Genomic DNA, 20,041 nt, shown 5'->3' on the forward strand with positions numbered 1-20,041 from the left:
GTTTCAGGGAAAAATCCTCCCAGTCCATATGTTTGAAAAGGATCATCAAAAATGTGAAGAATCAAGGACTTAAGGACATAAAACACTGGTCTGGTCTGTTAAAGGGACCGTTTGAAGTGGGGTTGTATGAGGCGCTTATCTGTATTCAGTGTATCACCTGCAGTTGATGGCTGTTGGCACACCCCCCAGTCTGGAGAAGCACCAGGAGCACCAGTGTAGGAAGCTGAGTAATGTTCTGCTGTGAACGAGGTCAGCACCTAAACATATTTTAGACAATTAAAAAAAGGTCCACCCTAAAATATCAAGATCAGTATCAGTTTTCAGTATATTCAGAATATTTACACTGCCTTATTTTGTCTTTTCTGACAGGGACTATATCATTCTCTCCTTTGGCAAAAACAGTATTTTTACCTTGCAGAACACTGGAGTTGCTGGTATACTGCTGCCTTGATCTGTTATTGTGTTATTGTGTGACTTCTGCATTCTAAAATGTTAATTAGGATTCACTGACGTCACAAAATTACACAAACAAACTAATTGAGTGAGGCAGCAACTCCTGTGTTTTGTGAGGTAAAATTGTTTTTGTCACAGTAGTCTGGTGGCTTTGGAGAGAGCAATATTTGGCTTGTATAACACCAGTTTCCTGTCAAAAAAGCCTGTGTGACAGCAAGGTAAAGTTGTGAAAATATTCTATATATGTAATGTAAGATACACTTAAACTATTTTTTAGGAGGCCAAAATACATTTTAATGCTTTACATTGCTTAGCTTCCCACACCGGTATATAACCTCATACAACCCCACTTCAAAAAACCCAAACTATCCCTTTAAGTCATTCAGTTCTACTGACATCTTTCACTTCAGCATCACATCCTGTACATCCTGATGTTACATGTTCATAGTGAATATAAATAACTTAAATCTAGAGTGGGACGGACTCGTGGCAACATAAAGTGTTGGATTACACATTGGCACTAAAGATGAAGCTAAACAAAGTGTGTGTGTGTGTGTGTGTTGCGCGTGTCATTTTTCTGTAGATGTCTGCTTCTGCATGTTGATGTGTGTATTTTATCTGCATGGGTGCATGTATGAACACAAGTGCCTTCTGTCTGTACACTTGAATGTGATGTCTATGCAGTGATGTGTCATCATGTGTGTATGTGCCTGCATGTGTTTCCCATTCAAATTAACATGTATGTGCACTGTGTCGCATGTCTACTCTGCATGTTCAGCATGCCTGCGTGTGTGTTTCTGTGTGTGTGTTTCCTGCGTCTCTTCAGGTTCTCCTTTGATGTGTGTTGCCCACGTATGTGTTCTCTATGCACAGCACTATGTAGTGGTTGGAGCAGGACTGCGTGTGTTGTCCCAGTAGTCGTCCCGTCTGCAGCAGTGCGGCCTGGCCCGTCACCGCCATGTCAGCCGTCCTCCACGCCTCGCAGTAGTTATTGGTCAGACGGATGCCCACAGCACTGGAGCCGTGCCACACCAACTTCTCGGGCCTGGGGGAAGAGGGGGAGACACGCAAGTCAGGTAACTGGAGACTATAATATGCCCAGAGGTGTTCTGAGTTCTGCAAAGACCTAAAACTGAGACGCAACCCACTGAAAAAGTTTTGCATGCTAATGTTATTTTATTAGCTAACTTGAGCACTGAACTTGAAATACAGTGTGAGCTAAAAGAAACCACTGCTGTCTTGTACTGATCAGAGAAGTGAATGACCCAGAGTTGCAAATCTTTTATTTTATTAAATTAAAAGAGCGACTGACATGTCAGTAAGTGTAAAGATTCACTGGATGTTTACAGACATGTAGTCTATTTAATGTTAGACATATGATGTATGCATTACACTAACAAGTAAAAACTAAATCTACTGTGACTTAAATCAACTAGAATCTTATGATATTTAGTCAACTAAAATTTGATTACAACTACAACAATCCAGATAATTAAAATATGACTAAACTAAATGCTGACTTAGTGAAGACCATGACTAAAACTAAATCAAAAATTTCTTTCCAAATAACACTGCCTCAGAGATAATTTTCTTACAAAAATTACTAACAATTGAATGGATACTATAAATAAAATGTAGAAAAGCATTCATTAATGGAATTGCCAATTTGAAAATGACCAAACTTCAATCTGACACGAGCCTGTTTAAAGTGTTACATGTAGATATTTGTTTTACCCAATTTGTCACCAAATGCATGCTGGGCCCCAGACCCTGTGACCCTGACCAAAAAAAGATGAAGAATATATGCAGATACTGGCATAAAGCTGTCTATAACCCACTCAGTCTTGCTAATGTCAGGATATTTTTTTACATTGATGGCTATGGCAGCTACAGTATTTGGAATTGCCAAACTGACAGCCATCTTAATGCCCTCTGGTGATCTTTTTTTATGGTAAACAAGGGACTGGAGCACACTGATTAATTCACAGCCTTTAATTGTACAATAATTAATTGGCTGTGAATTAATTAGCATGCAGATAACCCTGTTTCTACTATTTTATACATCATCCACCATTTCTCGTTTCATTTCCTCTTCATCCTCTGCTGGCTCCTGTCTCATGAAGACAAAAATATGTCCACCACAGATAATATCATTACTGTCTGTTTCAGTGATAGTTGGTGTCCATGTACACATGACATCTATGATCTTTCTGTGATAAAACATTTATTTTGTCGAGTCTTTTCAGGCAAATTGGGTCTCATAAAATCATCAGTTTGGATGATTGGCTTTACTTTCCCTCTCACACACACACACACACACACACACACACACACACACACACACACACACACACACACATACACACACTCTCTCTTTCACTCACCATGCTGAGTCAGTCATCACATTGCGTCCATCAAAGGAGTAGATGGGTATGGACGGGTTAAATGTGCCTCCATTTCCAGAGAAGATGGACATCCAACTGCTGAACAACACTTCACCCTGAGAGAAGAGATGAATAAAAGTGAACGGAATGATTTTAAAAGAAGATGTCAGCAGTAAATTTATCATTTATTATGATTGCTGACTGTAACTTTAAACAAGTTAGAGCACAGTGGGTGATATGTCTCAACACCAAGTAATAAAAAAAAACTCTCAGAAAGGTCAGAAACACTGTAAAAGTAAGTACAATGTTTCCTCACCCTGATATTAACCACAGGCATGTCAGTGCGGTCTGCCTTCCTCACGATGGTTGCCAGGTCCTGGAGGTGTGAGGACAGGAAGGCCCTGTAGGTGGCTGTCAGGCCCATGGCGCGGGCCTGCTGGTAGCACTGGAAGTCTGCCCCCCGGATGCCGCGCATGTCACCTTTCAGAGGTGCGTTCAGTGCAACCAGGTGGAGCTGGGTCAGAGAAATACAGATCAGAGTTAGCGCTGTTGTTTGGTCAGGAAATGTTGAGCTGCCTGGTCATGGTAAGGAGTGTATGATTTTATGTCTGAATGCATGTATATGTAAATAGGTGCGTGTAAAGGTGTGTTACACTCACCCCAGGTACAGCATTGAAGGTCTGTGGTAGTACATTATAGCTGGGCTGATACCCTCTAACACCCTCCTGAAGCTCCTGTTCAACAAAAACATGAATCATTAGGATAAGTTTTAAAGAGACAGTTCACCCCAAAATCAAAAATACATATGTTTGCCCTGGTGCCCAGTGCTTTTTAGCCATCTAGATCTTTTTTGGTGTGAGCTGCAGAGTTTTGGAGATATGGGCTGTAGAGATGTCTGCCTTCGCTTCAATACAATGGAGCTAAATGGTACAAGTCCTGTGTTGCTCAAGGCACCAACAAAATACATTTGAAAAATTCAAAACCAGAGTATCTTTCCAAAAATCATGACCTGGTTACGACAGACATTGTTGTGAGCAGTTTCATGTAGGAACTACTTTTTTCTATTAGAAAGAAGTTAGTTTCCTGTAGATTTTAAGTTAGTTCTGATAAATTCTACTGCAGAAAGAAAGTAGTACCTACAAGAAACTGCTCACAAAGAGGTGTGTGGATTATTTTGAGCAACCGGGTCATGATTTTTAGAAAGAGATACTGTTTTTTCCAGATGTATTTTTTGGTGGTTGGAGCAATACAGGACTTGTGCCATTTGGTCATATTATATTTGAGAGAAGGCAGACATCTCATGACCAATATCTCCATAACGAAGCAACTCACACCAAAATATGTAGGTAAATAAACAGCAGTGTGTGTGTGTGTGTGTGTGTGTGTGTGTGTGTGTATATGCGTGCGTGCGTGCGTGCATGTGTGTGTGTGAGTGTGTGTCAGAACCTGGCTGTGGATCCTGTGTGGTCTGCTCCATTCTCCAGGTCTGCTGAGGGACTGAGATGCAGCTGCAGCAGACGGTCCACTTTGACTTTGGATCAACTCTCCAAGCTGAAAGGACACACACATACAGGATCTGGTAAGAGGTTTTATATATGAGGTTCTGAACATTAATATAATATCAAACAACTATTTGTTATGTATATAGTAGAACAATGGCAGAGAATGAAATAGTAATCTGAGCCTTTCTGCTCTTTGTTTTGGTAGTGTGTACATGTTAGTGTGTGTGAGTCTCTCCCTGTGAAACTGGTGGCTTAGAGGAGAGTGATATAACAGCTATTTCTTGATACTTCTAACTCAGTGAATTCAAGTTTTACTGAATTGGTTGATTTGGTTGACCAAATCAACCAAAAGAACAGACTTTGGTCCAGCAAAAAGAGGTGGCCTCGATCCGGATCAAAGTGGACCGGGGATCAGTTTGTTTCTAGTGTGAAAACATTGTTTGGATGGTTCAGACTTTGGAGCAATTATAAGAAATTATGACAAGATGTCATAAAAGTTGGAAGAAGGAAAAACAACACACCAAAACAAAATGAGCCATGGGTGCAGATGGGGACAGGAGGAGACCAGATGTTTAACTGATATGTGGTCTGACAAATTTATAGACTCAACTGGAAAAAACTCATAAAAATGCAGATGCTTTTCTGTTGTTGTTTCACTCTGGTGCTGCTGATAGTAGTGCAATAATAACGGTATTATAGTGACAACAATGTCAATCTGTTCATTCATTCATCTCTCTCCCATAAACGGCCACTGAAGTCAAGCTACCTGCCAAACTGTAAACACACCAACATCAGACACACGCCCATCTATGAACCAGTCAGTATCAAATATAGGGACACACAGCCCACGTCTGTGATGATGACAGGACATAGGTATGACATGTAAAGTTCTTTAGTGCACTTAGATAACTGTAATGTAAATCCAAAACTAACCTGACTAAATGTAAACATTGGACTTGAAATGAACCTTGGACTTGTAGGTGTGAAAGCAAACTAACTCTTTGACAAAAGGGATCCTTTCCATCAGACACTTATCAGACACTTAAAATAAGAACCTGAGCCTGTCACTGGCAAAACAAGTACTTTTAGTGGTTGTACTCTGATAGCCGCATTTACCTCCAAGTATTATGTTGCAGCCATTGCAGGCCATTTTACAGACATCAGCTGAGGAGAGGAGCCATAATATTTTCACATCTAACCCGGTGAATTAACAGCATATTTCCACCAAACCAGGCTGGGCGAATGTTTTTTGTTTCTGTTGAGCTTGAATGAAGTATGTTTTGCAATGATTTGCAAGGTAAAATTCCTGCATTTGTCAATGGAGTTTGGTGGGCTGTCAAACCTGCTTTGTAAGGTTAAATACACTTTAGATGACAACACAAATGTTGGAGACCATCTGAGTTACTGACTGTAGGCAGGGACCAACATTAAGACCAGCCACAAGCCAAATGCTGGTAAAATTGCAAGTGACTGCTAGGTTTCCTTCTCTCACCAGGCAACAAAAAACAATGCTAATCTATTTAGTGACTGGTAAAAAATGAAAATTCATTATCCATTTGGCTAATAGGCAAAAAAGTTCATTTTGCAACCTGACTTTAGATCAAACTCAAAATTAGGAATAGCGCTTCATATACAGAGCTTGTGCAGCTTGTGAATTATGTCTCATGAACAGGTGGTATTTTTGACATATATCATCTTCTATAAAAGAAATTTGTATACTGGTGATAAATTACACATAATGACGAGAAGGATCGGACAGTCCACACATCAAACCAAACATACACGTGTCCGGACACACAATACACACCTGGATCTTGCGCCAGCCATTGCGTGCTCTGATGTACAGCTCTCCTCCCTTCTCAGACACGTAGACCAGTGTTCCCTCTGCAGCTCGGTGAGTCTCTCTGCTCAGAGCGTGGACCGTCTTATAGATGGTCACCTTGATGTACACAGCATCACAGCATCAGTTTGGGTGTCTGCTAGTTACAGTAATTTTAATTTTATTTCTTTCCACTACAGATACATTTACTCCAGACATTTGTCACACTATAGGTGGCAGGATTAGGGCAAATCATAAGGCAGATAATTTCACTAGATTCACAAAAAATCTACAAAGAGAGAGCTTTCTAAACACAATTAAATGTTAGCATTTCTTGTAGTGTACATGACCAGTGAAAAAACAGCAGAGCAGGAGTTAAGTGTCTTGCTCATTGGCAGGTATCTTACTGGGTTGGCATATCCTGGAGCTCCTGGTGGGCCGGGAGGACCAGGAGGTCCGGGGATACTCACAGCTGATGATGACATATCACAAATACATTTAACAGATACAAGACAGACTTATGCATAAGCATGAGGTCTATAACTTCTATGGACTCAAGCTGAGGTCTCACTTTTATACACACACACATACCTGATCCATATGCAGATGGTGGTCCTGGGGGTCCAGCAGGGCCAGGGGGTCCTCGGGGACCGGGTCGTCCAAACCCAGGAGCTCCAGGCTCACCTGGAGAACCGACAGGTCCTGGAGGACCCACGATGGACTCACCTTTTGGACCCTGCAGGATTGTTTAAACACAGTAATTCATCTAATACCTGCATTTCCAAAGTGAAGTTCCATTGGAGCTGAACATTTTCACTCTGATACTCAAATATATTCAACAGCAGTAAATATGAGCAAAGAAGATCTGCTGTGAGCAGCTCATCATTCCAATACCTGAGTAATTACTAACGAATCAGAGGAGAATTTTCAGGAAGTAGCTTATTATTATTAGAACTTACCACAAGTCCTGACCTCCCGGGCAGTCCTGGAGGACCAGGCAGACCACTGTCACCCTTCTCTCCCTTCTGACCTTGGTATCCCTGATCACCTCTAGCACCCTGAGACATTCACAAAAAACACACACAAACATATAGAGATCAACAACCCGACATTCAAATTTAAGTTCAATACAGCTAGTTATTTGTTGGATTTTTTTCTTCTCCCAAACTATACATGTTTATAAAAACCATACATTACTTAATCGGCAAAATCAGCAGCATCAATTATCTGAGAAACTCAGTTAAAAGAACAAGTTATTATATTATAAAGTGTTAGCAAACAATTGCCTGTAGCACATTCAGCAAAAACTGAACAACAATCACATTTACTTGGACTTGTGTTTGTGGCCACCTGATGAATTCAGTCCCATGATCACTCTTCTCTAAGCTCTGTTTTGGTCTCCACCAACTCCTTAGAAAAATATCTGGCACCTTAGCTGCTAAATACTCCACTTAATTTACAAGCTAGTAGCTAACTGTGTCTGTCGCTACAGTGGCTTACAGCTGAAAGATGCTGCTGTTGATGAGAACGGTGTGACTGAACCAAAACAGTAAAGTTTCAGGCCATAAAAATCCAAATCAATGAACTGAAAGACAATAAAACACTGAGAGGTGAGAGCTGAGGGGAACCGGAGAATCAGATGATAATTTTTTTTACTATCAGTCCCCCATCACATAAGACATCATTTGATCTATAGTTCATATGAAAATATTGATCGGTTCACCTTTAACATTACATGAAGCCTCACTTCAGGATAATTTGTAACAATAATCAGAAAACCTAATGAATGGTCTAGTAGTTGCAGAATACTGTCATGAAAAATAAGGAATTCCGAGGTGCTTTATGACCAGTAGAGTCAATATGCTGATAATAACAATGTGAACAGCACTGCTGTTAAGTGTTACAGGAAAGGATGTTGTTAGTGGGTGTGTTTTTTTGTTTCTGGAAACTGCTCTTTTTCATTTGCCTTTTTTCCTGACCCTGTTGACGTTAGACCTGTAATGTATTATAAAATGGTACTCACCACAATTCCATCTGGAAAGCTGGGTGCTGAGGAGAAAAATAAAAGATACAAACAGTGCAAGTTCATGCAGTCAGTTACCATTCAAAAATGTATTTTTAAGCAAATCCATTCAAACCAAATGGAGACCCAGATGTTCAAGGAAGTCAATGGCAGCAAATGAGAAAGATCTTACCAGGTGTACCTGGCTCTCCAGGTAGTCCAATATCTCCTTTGTCTCCTTTAGTTCCCACTGTCTCTGTCTCCTACACACACACGCACACATACACCCATTAACATTACATGGATATCAGCATGTATAAGATAGCAGACAAAAAGTCAACACCAATATACAGACTGCAGAACACATTGATTAATTTGTTTTTTAGGCCAAACGTCTAAAGAACATGTTAAGCATTGTCAAACTTGGGTTTTATAATATAAAAGATATAGGTATCAATAGTTAAAAACATTTTGTCAGCTGAGCAAAAACACCTGTTAAATACAAGGGACGCATGCTTAGGACAGCAGCACATACAGACCTGCCTTGACTTCGGTGGTTAAAATACAACAGGTTAGGGGACAGGAGGTTATAACAGGTGCACTACAGTCATATCCCTTTTAACTGTCAGCTTGTGATTATTTGGAAATGTCACAAATGATGTCCCATTGTACAGTTGAGCTATATTACTTTCCCTTATGATTACACTGAAGGCCTATTAAGACAAGAAGGCTGACAGTGGATAAAATCACTGCAGTGAGCTTCAATAACTGACCAGGCCAAACATAATGAGATTTAAGTGTATAACTGTAGCATGAGATGTCCTGTATGTTAAAATGCATGACAGTGACAATTATCACAATACCAAGGATAGACTGAGAAACTCGGGAACTTAGTTCTATCAGTGTTCTTGCCAAAACATTTCTGATCGTATTTCCTCAGGGTATTCATTCATATTTTTGATTGTTATTGTCATTATTGCATATGAACAGTTCTGGAATAAAAGAAACGTTGAACTTTAAAGTTTATACAGTTCATGCATTGATTCACTCATCTACCAAAATCCTTTTAAACTGAAATATTTTGTTTTTCACTGCAAAAAAATATATGTTAGCAATTTAGAATCACACACAAAGCATATATTCAATTACATTAATTTATTTAATCACTTGACAGCCCTAGTATGAGTTGAATGTTAACCTACAGCACATTTAATTATCATAGCATCATGACTCCCATTTAATAAGACAGGTGAAAGTTTAGAGATTCATTTTCATGCATTTATATGAAGGAGCCCTTCACCACACCTAAAACCTACAAAGTGACATTTGAAGAAAAAAAGGAGCCAAATTCCAATCAGAATTCTTCCAAGTAATGTCCAACAAAAGTTATAAAATTATATTTTTCATCAAATTTCAGGAATCAGCTGTTGACACAACTATATTGAACTGTGCACAGCTATTGGTATTCTGATAAGAATGTGTGCATAATTCCTGCATAGAGGCCTCCACCTCTTTACTTGATTGGAATTCAGCCAAGTAGGAGACATCACAGGAGACACACTACATTTCAGAGTAGAACCCAAAAACCCGGCACTATGAGAACAAATGGTGTATGTCTGAAACCATTTCTATCTACCTAAGGAGATGCAGGCCAGAGTTTGGTATTTCACTTTAAATGCAACCAATTCAAGAAGGAGCTTTTAGTTGGAATAAATTAAAAGGGAACATGGCCAACATTTTAGGAATATATTTAGTAATGCTTTACTTAAAGGGGTGTGCATAAGACTGACATGACACCATCATAACCATGACACAGTGAAGTTTGACAGAGAGTACAGTAGCAAGGTGGTTTGGTGGGGTTGGCTCCTGACACCCTGGTGCTGAGTCAGCTGCATGGCAAACCAGGAAAACATACTAACTCTAGCTGGAGTTAGCAGCAGTTAGTGGTTAGCCTGCTTAGCAATGAATTAAGCTAGCTGTCAATCAGGAAATTCTGTAAATCACCTTGGTACTGTGCTCTGCCGTCAAATTGGATTTCTAACATTTTATGACATCTTTATGACAACCCAAACGGTACCACTTTAGTTGATGTCAGAGGGATTATTCATGGCACTATTATATAAGTGTTTGGCATGTTAGTGACACTTAATGACATCTTTATGACAAATCCAAAATGTACCACTATATTTGAGAGGAAAGTAGTCATGACACCATTATAATGGTCTCACGACAGCCAATGTCAAAACCATCCACATGTGACATTTAATCTAATGTTCAAGGATAAAGCTAAATATTTTTTTCAAGTTTGATGACTGCAATCTTTACGACAGGTTATGTTGACTCCTTCAAGCTCATGACAGGTTTCATGTCATGGTTATGATGGCGTCATGTCAGTCTTACAGCATTCACACCCTTTCGAATCAACTGTTACCAGACATTCTCTATAGATTTCGTTTTTGACTTGATTGAGCTGAAAAGTGATTTGGTACCAACTGTGATATACGCATAGCGTAAAAGAGTATAAACACTGTCAATTCTTTTTCCCCCCTCCCCGTCAGAGGTTCACCCAGCTTCCTCTTCCCTGAGATGATGAGAACAATAAGGACAGACAAAGAGGCAAGCAGGAGTCAGACTCAGAAACCCTTTAACACCTGGCATTAACATTCATCCTGGGTGATCAGATTGGACCACAAGGACAAAGAAAGTCTTGGTGGAAATGAATTCAAGATCTAACCAGATACATCACATTTATAGATGGCTCATCTTTAATCTCTATCTGGCAACTAATTTCAATACATTTTGAATTTAGGTAAGACAATGAAATACATGTCTACAAAGAACCTGTATACAAGATGAATGTTAACGCCTGGTGAGAGGAGACCAGACCCACAGACATGTAGCCTTTCCAAAGATCATTAGGACAGAAGAAGAGCCAGGAGAGAGGGGAGGAGAAAATGAAGGGAGGTAGAAGACATTGGGGAGAGATGGGGTGCTGTTTGTAGCCCAGACCAGAGCTGCCATGCTGCTACACCCACACACCAACAGAACCACCAGATGGTCCGATTTCACACTGAAACAGACCAATCAGATGGTCCGACTCAGACTTACTCGTCCCTTTTTGCAGTGCGGTCTGGGGCGCACCGGAAACACTGTCTTTAGAATTCAAAGAAGAGCAGCGTCATCAGACTAAACGATCAATCAACTATCAGCTGGAATGTGTCAGGCCTAACACTGTACTGTAGACGATTAAAAGATAAATAAAGAGAACTAGCTCACAGTGATATAAGTGCTCCGAAGACTGATACTACTACTATGTGACTTATGTGACTGCAACATCTTTCATTATCATTATTATGATGTCTTCAGATCATCAATAAAAATACATTTCCTGGATGCATTTTCTGGACTTGTTTTAAACTATGACCGACATATGTCTGTGAAACATGCCTTTAAACATGGCAGCGAAAAGTCTTGGCTGTTTATCATCAACATCATCACCGTCCTGGAAAATTGTAAATAGGAGAATTAAAAAGCATCAGATAAAACTTACTCCGTTCAGCCCAATGACTCTTCCTGGAAGTCCAGGTGGGCCTGGAGGACCTGGAGGGCCCTGACAGATGAGACAGTCACAAAGTGAAGTGAATCGTAACTTAAGGGAATCAAAGCAAAAGGGTCACCTCACCACCAAAATTCATGATAAAACATTGACATGGATTGGTGCCAGATATATTTGTTTACTTGTGAAATGCCTGGAAACAAAGGCTTATGTCTTATCCACGTCTGAATATTTCTACCCTAAAAGGTCAAACTGATTATTGAGTAGAGCCTTAACAACAAGAAAATCACAGATCTCTTCCATCATTCTCTTTTCCTCTTACCGGCAGACCGACAGAGTCGCCTTTGTCACCTTTCCTCCCAGCCATGCCAGGTCGTCCCTGCAGAAAGAGAGGGAAAGAAACAAATGAGTGTTTGTGAAAGGCAAAAAGACTTTAAACACAGTATGTAGTGCAAAGCATTAAATGCTGACATCCTCCAGGAATGAACAGTTCTGGGGTGCTCTGTATAATGTTTCCACAAGTAGTGATGGATTGATTATGTTGATTAACATGATTAATTCCTGTTCTGATTGAGTAATTTTCTGAAACATCAGTACATTAGTACATGAAAAGGTGGGCTATTTCTGCCCCTGTGAGCCTGAAGAAGCATTAATTGAGACACGGCCATTGTTTGCCACTGTTAATAAAAAGTCATTAATCACATGCATACACATACATACAAGTGCAACATGTAATTTGAGTACAAGTCAACTAAATCCTGCAAAAATGCCAAGATGTGAAAATCTGTTGTAAACTAACTAATTTGATCATTTACTTGTAGTGTCTACCATTAAACATTTCTTTTTAGAGATACAGTCTTAACTAGAGAATCAATATCTCAGGTAACGAGTGTGCAAGGTTCCTTCCTGAAAAGTTACTTTTAGCATATTTAAATGAACAAATGTGGTTTGTCTTAGCACTGAGAAATACATCTCTTCATTCACTGGTCACACTGAGTTTTAAATACCCATGTCTCAGTAGATTCTCTGCCTACAAAGGGGATGTTCATTGCCTGACAAATATACAACAAACAGGTACTCACTGGGCGACCAGGGAAGCCATATTCTCCTTTTTGTCCAGTCGGTCCGATTGGGCCCTGAAATAAACAGAAACACCTCAATTATTCTCCCTCGCTATACAGTTTCCTCTAGTAGTTCATAACGATAAAAATAATCAGATTTGCTTGCCAACATTAACAAATGTAAAAGTTTGCAAGAAGAAACTCACCATAAGTCCAGCAGGTCCAGGGAACCCACGGTCACCCTATGACATTACAAAGCAATACATCAAAATGTCAGACGAAGACGCGACGAGGATATGGCATGAAATTTACATTAATGACAGTAATAAACAAGTTCTGTTACTTGAAAAAATGAGGAATTCTTCCCATCCTCACAAAACCCCAGATCTTATCCTCATTCACTCTCTGGGAGTTGTTGAAATACTTAACTGGATTACGAATTTAAAGTGTTATTGTCCAGTTTCAGTTGCTGTGGGTGAATGCGTGTTAACGTCTATGTAGAACTGTATTTTGTAGTAACGTACAAGTGCCACAGGATGAAAGTAGCTACATCTGAAGTGCTGTATGGGAACTTTACAAGTCCTTGAGTTTTACATAACACAGTCTTGCAAATGTTTTTTTTTTTTTTTTTTTTTTACAATAAAAGCCTTGTTAAGAAATTAAAATCTTCTGTCCACTGAAACACTAGAAGGCTTCTAGAAAATGGACACAGGTAGTATTGAGGTTGGATTAACAGCATAGTGTAGTAACCTTATCAGGGCAAACAGGCGTGGATCAAAACAAACCTTCATATGTTATACTTAGCAAACAGAGAGAATGACAAACTAAGGCCTGCCTATAATAGAAGCCTGATTCAAATAAAGGCCTAGTACCTTCTGCAGTTGAAGTAAGTAATATGTTTTGCACAACACATTCTTGCAAATGTATTTATAATAAAAGCTTGTACATGAAGGGTTTCTGTCCACTGAAACACTAGTGAGCTTTTAAGAATGGAATACAGTAACTAGTAGTAACAATAATGGGGCAAATGTCAGTGGATCAAAACAATAAAGATTTTATACTAAAATATGACCTAATATATTTACCACTAAGAGAGAATATTAGAGACACTTTATTGTGCTCCTGATACACCAACACAAGCACATAGAGCTAACTCTAATAAATGTTGATATAAAGTTGTGCAGGTAGACTTTGAGTCTTTATTCTTGTCCACAACTGTGTGCATGTGGTGTAGGGATTCTGGTGAGGGCAGAACATGGAGGGACCCGAGCGTGAAAATGACAACCAGTGATCTTTCAGGTGTTCTCATTTGATGCACTCCCTTATTACTATCATAAGAATCAGTTACTAGGTAAGGTTGTCTAAGGGTAAGGGATCACTTGTCTTGTACCTTGTTGCCTTTGGGCCCCGAGGGGCCTCTTGGTGCTGATAAGATGGATCCATCAGCAGCGATGGTTACCCCCGGCTCTCCCTTCTCTCCCTGTAAACATATACAAACATATAAACGTGTGCATACACAGCAGGGCTTCCTTGTCTTAACTGTTACAAGTTCAACCATTATTTTGCTTACAGACATGACAATATATTTGTTACAATCGTTATAAACGTTCTGCTTTGCAGCTCTGTCTTCATTCTGGGGCCTAGTTCTCACCTTGAACCCTGGTGGCCCCTGGATACCTGGAGGTCCTAAGTCTCCCTTTGGTCCCCTGGGGCCCTGGGGAGGGATGAAAGAGTAGTGAGGCAGAGTTGGGAGGTTTAGAGAAGATGTTAATATTTTAAAATGAAGGTTGTGTGGCTTTGTAAACTCTTCAGTTGATATAAAAAAGAATGGGTCCTGGATTTACAGAGGCCTAAAACTTATGTTCAATTAACCTAGAAGAAAAAACACTGTTTGTGGCAATAACATTTTAGCACTTCTGGTACCTACCCTGTTTAGCCCAAAGAAAGCAAAAGCAAAATTGGGGGAAAAAAAGTTACATTGCTTTTAAATGACTGTTGCATCTTTGTTCATAAACTGCAGAGTACTCAATGTACATGCACTTCTATCAAATGTTCTCAGGTAATACAAGTGCTCAGCATAAGATTGTGTTGCACAATGCTCTTACAGGAAATCCAGCTCTGCCAGGCAAGCCTTCAGGGCCCTGCAACACGCAGACACAACACACACATTCACACATACACATGCATGCATGCACAGACATAAACATGGATGCAAAAGCAATAGTGCTCGGTTAATGATCTTCACTGACAAAGGCAGAAATGACATGCTCATCAAACACAGCATCATATCACACAACTGCAGCCAAAGCATCTCAAAAATTCACTGCTAATGCTCCAGTGAAGTACACTGTAGGGTAATACAAGGATTTATATTTCAGTATTGTAGGTTAAATTACAGTAAAAGGCTCCTTGCATTGCAGTATTGTAAAAGACACTCTGCATTACGCACCCTTGGCCCCGGAGGTCCTCTGATAGATTCAACATTGAAGACACCATCTGTAACATTCAGGAGCAGCTGCAGACAGAATATACCATAAGTAAGTTTGGGCACTTTTGGAATGTTTTACATTGTTTTTGCCATATTTTGATGAACAACTGCCGTTTTGCTCACTATTCTTTTGCACTGTAAAAACTGACACCAGATTCCATTACAAATATCTGTTATCTGTGAAGGCAAAACTACCAATTTTTGAATGGTAGAAAAAGTGAAGTGTCATATCAAAACTTCAGTTCCCAAAGGCCTGTGAACTAGGTTTACGTTCTCTGCCAATATTTTGTGCATTCCCCCGAACAGTTAATGATGATACATTATGCTTTTATTGCTCATTCCTATTTTCAAAAGACTGAGCTCCGACAGAATACAGCCATTGGCTGTATGCATAATGGCAGCTGCTCTGTCTGGCTGTGATGGATGAAGCTCTGGCTGTCGCTAACTGGGTCATTGCTCGGGTTGCGTGGTGCTACGATACTGTTACAGTAGCTGTACTGTGATTCTTTACTGCTCCTATTCACATTAGCTGAAAGACATTGTTAAGCTACATGGAATTTGAGCATGGGGCACCTCTACCAGATGTGACAGATGTATTACCAATACACCACAAGAGTTCAGGAAAACAGTAGCATTGCACATACACACAGAATCCCTGCATGTAGTTAGTGTTATGCCAAATACAATACAAAAAGTATTGTGAGGCAATGCAAAAGAACTTCAGGAAAAAAAAATGTGTGTATATGTGTGCGTTTGAGTCTATACACTTACATCCTGTATATTAGCCATAGGTCCAGGAGGTCCAGGAGGCCCAGGTGGTCCTGGGATACTGAGTCCATCAACACCTTGATCACCCTTCACAAGAAAAAACAGAGAATTATTGGTCATGTACATGTAAATTAAATAAAGGGCAGACCATCTGGCTTTGAAGGTTGAGAAGGCAGCAATAAACAGGAATTTGAAGTGCATGAGACAACCAAGAAGTAATCAGGGAAGTTTACTTAAAGCTACTACCAGGAACCTTTATACTGTATTGATTTTGGAGGCTCCTGTGTGGTAGTGTGTTCACTGTAATCTGAATAAAGATTTTAACTGGCTAGCATGTAGCTGGATTTCAGTCCACCTGAGTCCAATACTGACTCTCTTTCAGCTCTGTTTTTGGTCTCTACCAACCTCTCTTCTCTGACAACAGCTGCCTACTGCGGCTGAAAATGATCCACGAGAGCCGTGAGAGGGAACCCAAACAGTAAAGCTGTGGTTGGACAGATGAACAATGCGCTTAAATTCAAGCTTCGTAAAACCAAGTGAAGCTGCAGATTCAGATGATAATTCTCTGTAAGTACATCACTTTAAGCTCCACCTTTCATATCATCATTTGTACACTGTTATTACAAAAATACAGATTATAGTTGCAAAACATCCAGCTATCAAACTATGCAGACGGCATTAGACTCTGTGAGATAATATCCACATTATGTTTTGTTCAGCAGCTGTACCTTGGGTCCTGGACTGCCTTTTTCTCCTTTGGCGCCCTGTTTGGTAGAGTAAAGAGACATACAAAGTAATTAATGAGTTTCAATAATGTCTTTTTTTTTTTACACATTATCACACACTGGAAAGGGGATTTTATTTGTAAACTGTTCACTGAAGCCAATTTAGTGCTGTAATGCCATATGTGCAAGGCAGGATGCAACATGCAAACATCTACCTGTTCAAATATGGATTACGAAAGCATTCACAAATGAATGGATGTCACCAATTTGTGTCACATTTAAGCACAGGTGCATGAGGTTCTAGCTACCAAACTAGAACCTACTGATTAGCTACCAAATTAACTACCTAGTTTCTTGCTCTTAGTAGCACTCCTGCCAAACGTCCTTGCTACTTTCAGGGTATTTTAGGTGTTAATCTCATTGTGTTTCTGATTCTGGTAACTAGAATAGTGTAATACCAATAGTTTGTGTGCTGTTGCTGGCAAGTTGAGTCTAAGTTGCCAGCTAGCTAGATAGGAAGATATAGCTAACATGTAAATAAGAGTCAAACTGTTGGGAAGTTTGTTTTTTCCCCTCATTTAATGGATGATAGCTGATTACGTGTGCCTCTAGTTTTATGCTATATTAACGCTAAACCTCTTATTTGAATGTACGGGAATGAAAATGATGTCTAGTATTAAGTCATGTGTATCATGTCTAGTGTCGATGTCAAGTCCTACGACATCAAACAAGCGTATTTTCCAAAATGTCAAACTAACAGGAGCTTGTAACAAGGGATGTAATGGAAATTAGAATTTGAAATCATATACTCCCCATTGCTGCCCACCACTGGAACCAGTTGCCAGTGCTCATTCTAATATGAAAATAAATATTACTGTCAACCACCTATTATGTGCACAACAAAATGTCATTTTAACTAAGAGCTATTCATGCATACTGTTTCCACATCCATCCCAATCATCAATTTATATTAAACATCTGGTCAACATTTGACAGAGCCATTTCAACTTTATGGGTTAACAAACTATTTCACAACCAACAACTGCAAATCATCAACAGGTTTGTTGTGTAAAGAACTGCTACTTACCCTAGCACCTGGTAGTCCAGCAGGACCCTGAAGACCGTCTGGTCCTGGGTCCCCTGGCTCGCCCTGCGAGCATACACAGCATGGACACAAAGGTTGAGAGGAAATTTCACTGCTACATGTTCAACTTCTTCAGTAATTTTTAAATTCAAATACTTAATAATTTTAGAAATTGTGAGAAATATTAATCTATATATTACAGTCAAATGATAAGAAGACCCTGAAAATAACATTGACTGACCACCAAATACACAGTTAAGAATAAAAATAAAAGAAATTCATGAAGATCATATACTATATATGACAAATAAATCTAAATCAGAGCCATCTCACAATCAGCTTACCTTAACAGAGATCCCTGGAGCACCTGGAGGTCCATCATCACCCTGCAGAAGACATGAGATATGAGCGTCTTCAACCACTGAGCAAGATGGAGCAATAACTAGTGTATGCCAGGGTACACTACTCACAGAGCAGTCATACAGACAGTGTTATATGCAGAGACTATATAAACAGAGACTATATGTATAAAAGAAGTGGATGTAGCTTCCAGGTCTGAAAAGTGAAGACAATGCAGAAGTTCCTTAAACCTGCATTCTTTTTAATGGCCAGCAGGGGGTCTCTCTGCAGGTTGCAAATATAAGTTCGACAGTACGGAAGTCTATGAGAAAATGACCCTACTTCTCACTTTATGTATGACTTCAGTAAACAGTTTCCTGATGCGTTTATGGTATGAATTACAGATACTAACATTACCTGATAACTTAGCGTTTCTATGCTAACGGTACCAGGCCCTGCCAGGCTGGTAACTGTGTTAACCATAGACTGTCCACTCTCTGCTTCTCCCCAAGTCCACTCTCTCATCCAAATATGGTACTTTCTTGGACCAAATAAAACAAAAAAAAACAACAACAAACAAACAAAAAAAACAAGATGACAACGACCAAAATGCCAAACTTGAGGATTCAAAGAAAGCAGTAGTTCACAAACCAATGAACCAATGAGTGATGTCACAGTGGCTACATCCACTTCTTTTGTAAAGTCTATGATTATTAGCTGTTTAAAATAGATAACTAGCTACCTCTGAAAGCATCATGTGTACATTTAGTGAATTTCCATTCATTCTTACCTTAGGTCCCTGTGGGCCAGGTAGGCCAGGAGGACCCTGGAAAAAACAAAACAGAAAACACTTGATGTATAGGAAACAATATACACGCACTACATAAAAACACACACTCTCTGCACTGACCTGTGGGCCTCTGACTCCAGCTCCAATGAGCATGTCACTCTTCCCAGATCCCTCCATATCCTGAAAACAAAAACACAGTCTGATGTGACACACTGAACAGAAATCACCCATGTAGTGAGGACGATGACAACCTTTGATCATCTCTGCTCTAAATGAACCTGTTGTCTCTTTTTTTGGCTTAGAGATTTAAGTATGTTTGTCAACAGCAGTGATAAGTGTGTAGATGGGGTCACCTCTACAAAGAATTTGGTTCCTGGAGGTCCAGGGGGGCCAGGGGGTCCTGGAGGACCTGCTAGGCCTCTCTTTCCCTGTGGACCAGGAGGCCCTGGTGGCCCTGCAGAGCCTGCTGTACCATTAGATCCACATTCACCCTGAGGAGATAAAGGAAATGAAAAAAAATAAAATAAAATAAAAAAAAACATGGGAAACTTTTTTTTTTTTAGAATATTAATCATTAACTGAAAAACAGGCAGAATTTGGTGGTGTGCAGTACATTGTTTTGGCTTAGTCTATATTGAGTAGTATATTACCTTTGGTCCAGGTGGCCCAGGTAACCCTTGGTCACCCTAAGGATGTAAGAAATGAAGTAAGAAAGAAGTATTATTTCTGGAGTGAGCACTTTGACTTTATTTAGCTTTGATGGAAGCTGGGATAATAAAAGGTCAATACTAATATAGGGAGTCCATACATGATAGAACATGGGCATCAAACCAGATTAGGTACATGTATAGTACAGAATAGAGCGGTCCCCGACTAAGATGTTAAATACGAATATTCACATTTAAATGTCTTTCTTCATCCTCTGTGATGTGAAGTCAGCAAAACTATAGTGTTTCCCATAATTCACCTAGAAAATCAGTGGACCTACAGAGCATCTCTGCAGCAGTGCTGCAGCTGCTTTCCTGCCCTGCATGCTCAGTGCTCAATTAAGGATATATTTTGACCATACC

The 20,041-nt window shown here is 39.7% G+C and overlaps 1 protein-coding gene across 2 annotated transcripts in view; it reads right to left on the minus strand.

Moving 5' to 3' along the window:
* Nucleotides 1-464: 464 nt before the first annotated feature.
* col15a1b (collagen, type XV, alpha 1b) overlaps nt 465-20,041 on the minus strand; it is a 45,054-nt gene continuing 25,477 nt past the window's right edge. For both annotated transcript variants that reach the window (XM_084732003.1, XM_084732001.1), the window contains 28 exons: nt 19,622-19,657; nt 19,325-19,462; nt 19,092-19,151; nt 18,972-19,007; nt 18,187-18,228; nt 17,846-17,908; nt 16,762-16,797; nt 16,037-16,120; nt 15,227-15,292; nt 14,883-14,918; nt 14,429-14,491; nt 14,168-14,257; nt 12,984-13,019; nt 12,799-12,852; nt 12,039-12,095; nt 11,711-11,770; nt 11,269-11,313; nt 8,354-8,423; nt 8,182-8,207; nt 7,118-7,216; nt 6,750-6,894; nt 6,566-6,630; nt 6,147-6,278; nt 4,284-4,388; nt 3,497-3,571; nt 3,154-3,351; nt 2,838-2,953; nt 465-1,498 (listed from right to left, as the gene is read on the minus strand). In XM_084732003.1, the coding sequence (XP_084588129.1) occupies nt 1,276-1,498; nt 2,838-2,953; nt 3,154-3,351; nt 3,497-3,571; nt 4,284-4,388; nt 6,147-6,278; nt 6,566-6,630; nt 6,750-6,894; nt 7,118-7,216; nt 8,182-8,207; nt 8,354-8,423; nt 11,269-11,313; nt 11,711-11,770; nt 12,039-12,095; nt 12,799-12,852; nt 12,984-13,019; nt 14,168-14,257; nt 14,429-14,491; nt 14,883-14,918; nt 15,227-15,292; nt 16,037-16,120; nt 16,762-16,797; nt 17,846-17,908; nt 18,187-18,228; nt 18,972-19,007; nt 19,092-19,151; nt 19,325-19,462; nt 19,622-19,657 (2,256 nt within the window). In that variant the 3' untranslated portion in view covers nt 465-1,275. The remainder of the gene's footprint in view (nt 1,499-2,837; nt 2,954-3,153; nt 3,352-3,496; nt 3,572-4,283; nt 4,389-6,146; nt 6,279-6,565; nt 6,631-6,749; nt 6,895-7,117; nt 7,217-8,181; nt 8,208-8,353; nt 8,424-11,268; nt 11,314-11,710; nt 11,771-12,038; nt 12,096-12,798; nt 12,853-12,983; nt 13,020-14,167; nt 14,258-14,428; nt 14,492-14,882; nt 14,919-15,226; nt 15,293-16,036; nt 16,121-16,761; nt 16,798-17,845; nt 17,909-18,186; nt 18,229-18,971; nt 19,008-19,091; nt 19,152-19,324; nt 19,463-19,621; nt 19,658-20,041) is intronic.

The sequence above is a fragment of the Lutjanus erythropterus genome, chromosome 12, assembly GCF_056507025.1.
Source record: "Lutjanus erythropterus isolate fLutEry1 chromosome 12, fLutEry1.hap2, whole genome shotgun sequence".
NCBI classification, from domain to species: domain Eukaryota; kingdom Metazoa; phylum Chordata; class Actinopteri; order Lutjaniformes; family Lutjanidae; genus Lutjanus; species Lutjanus erythropterus.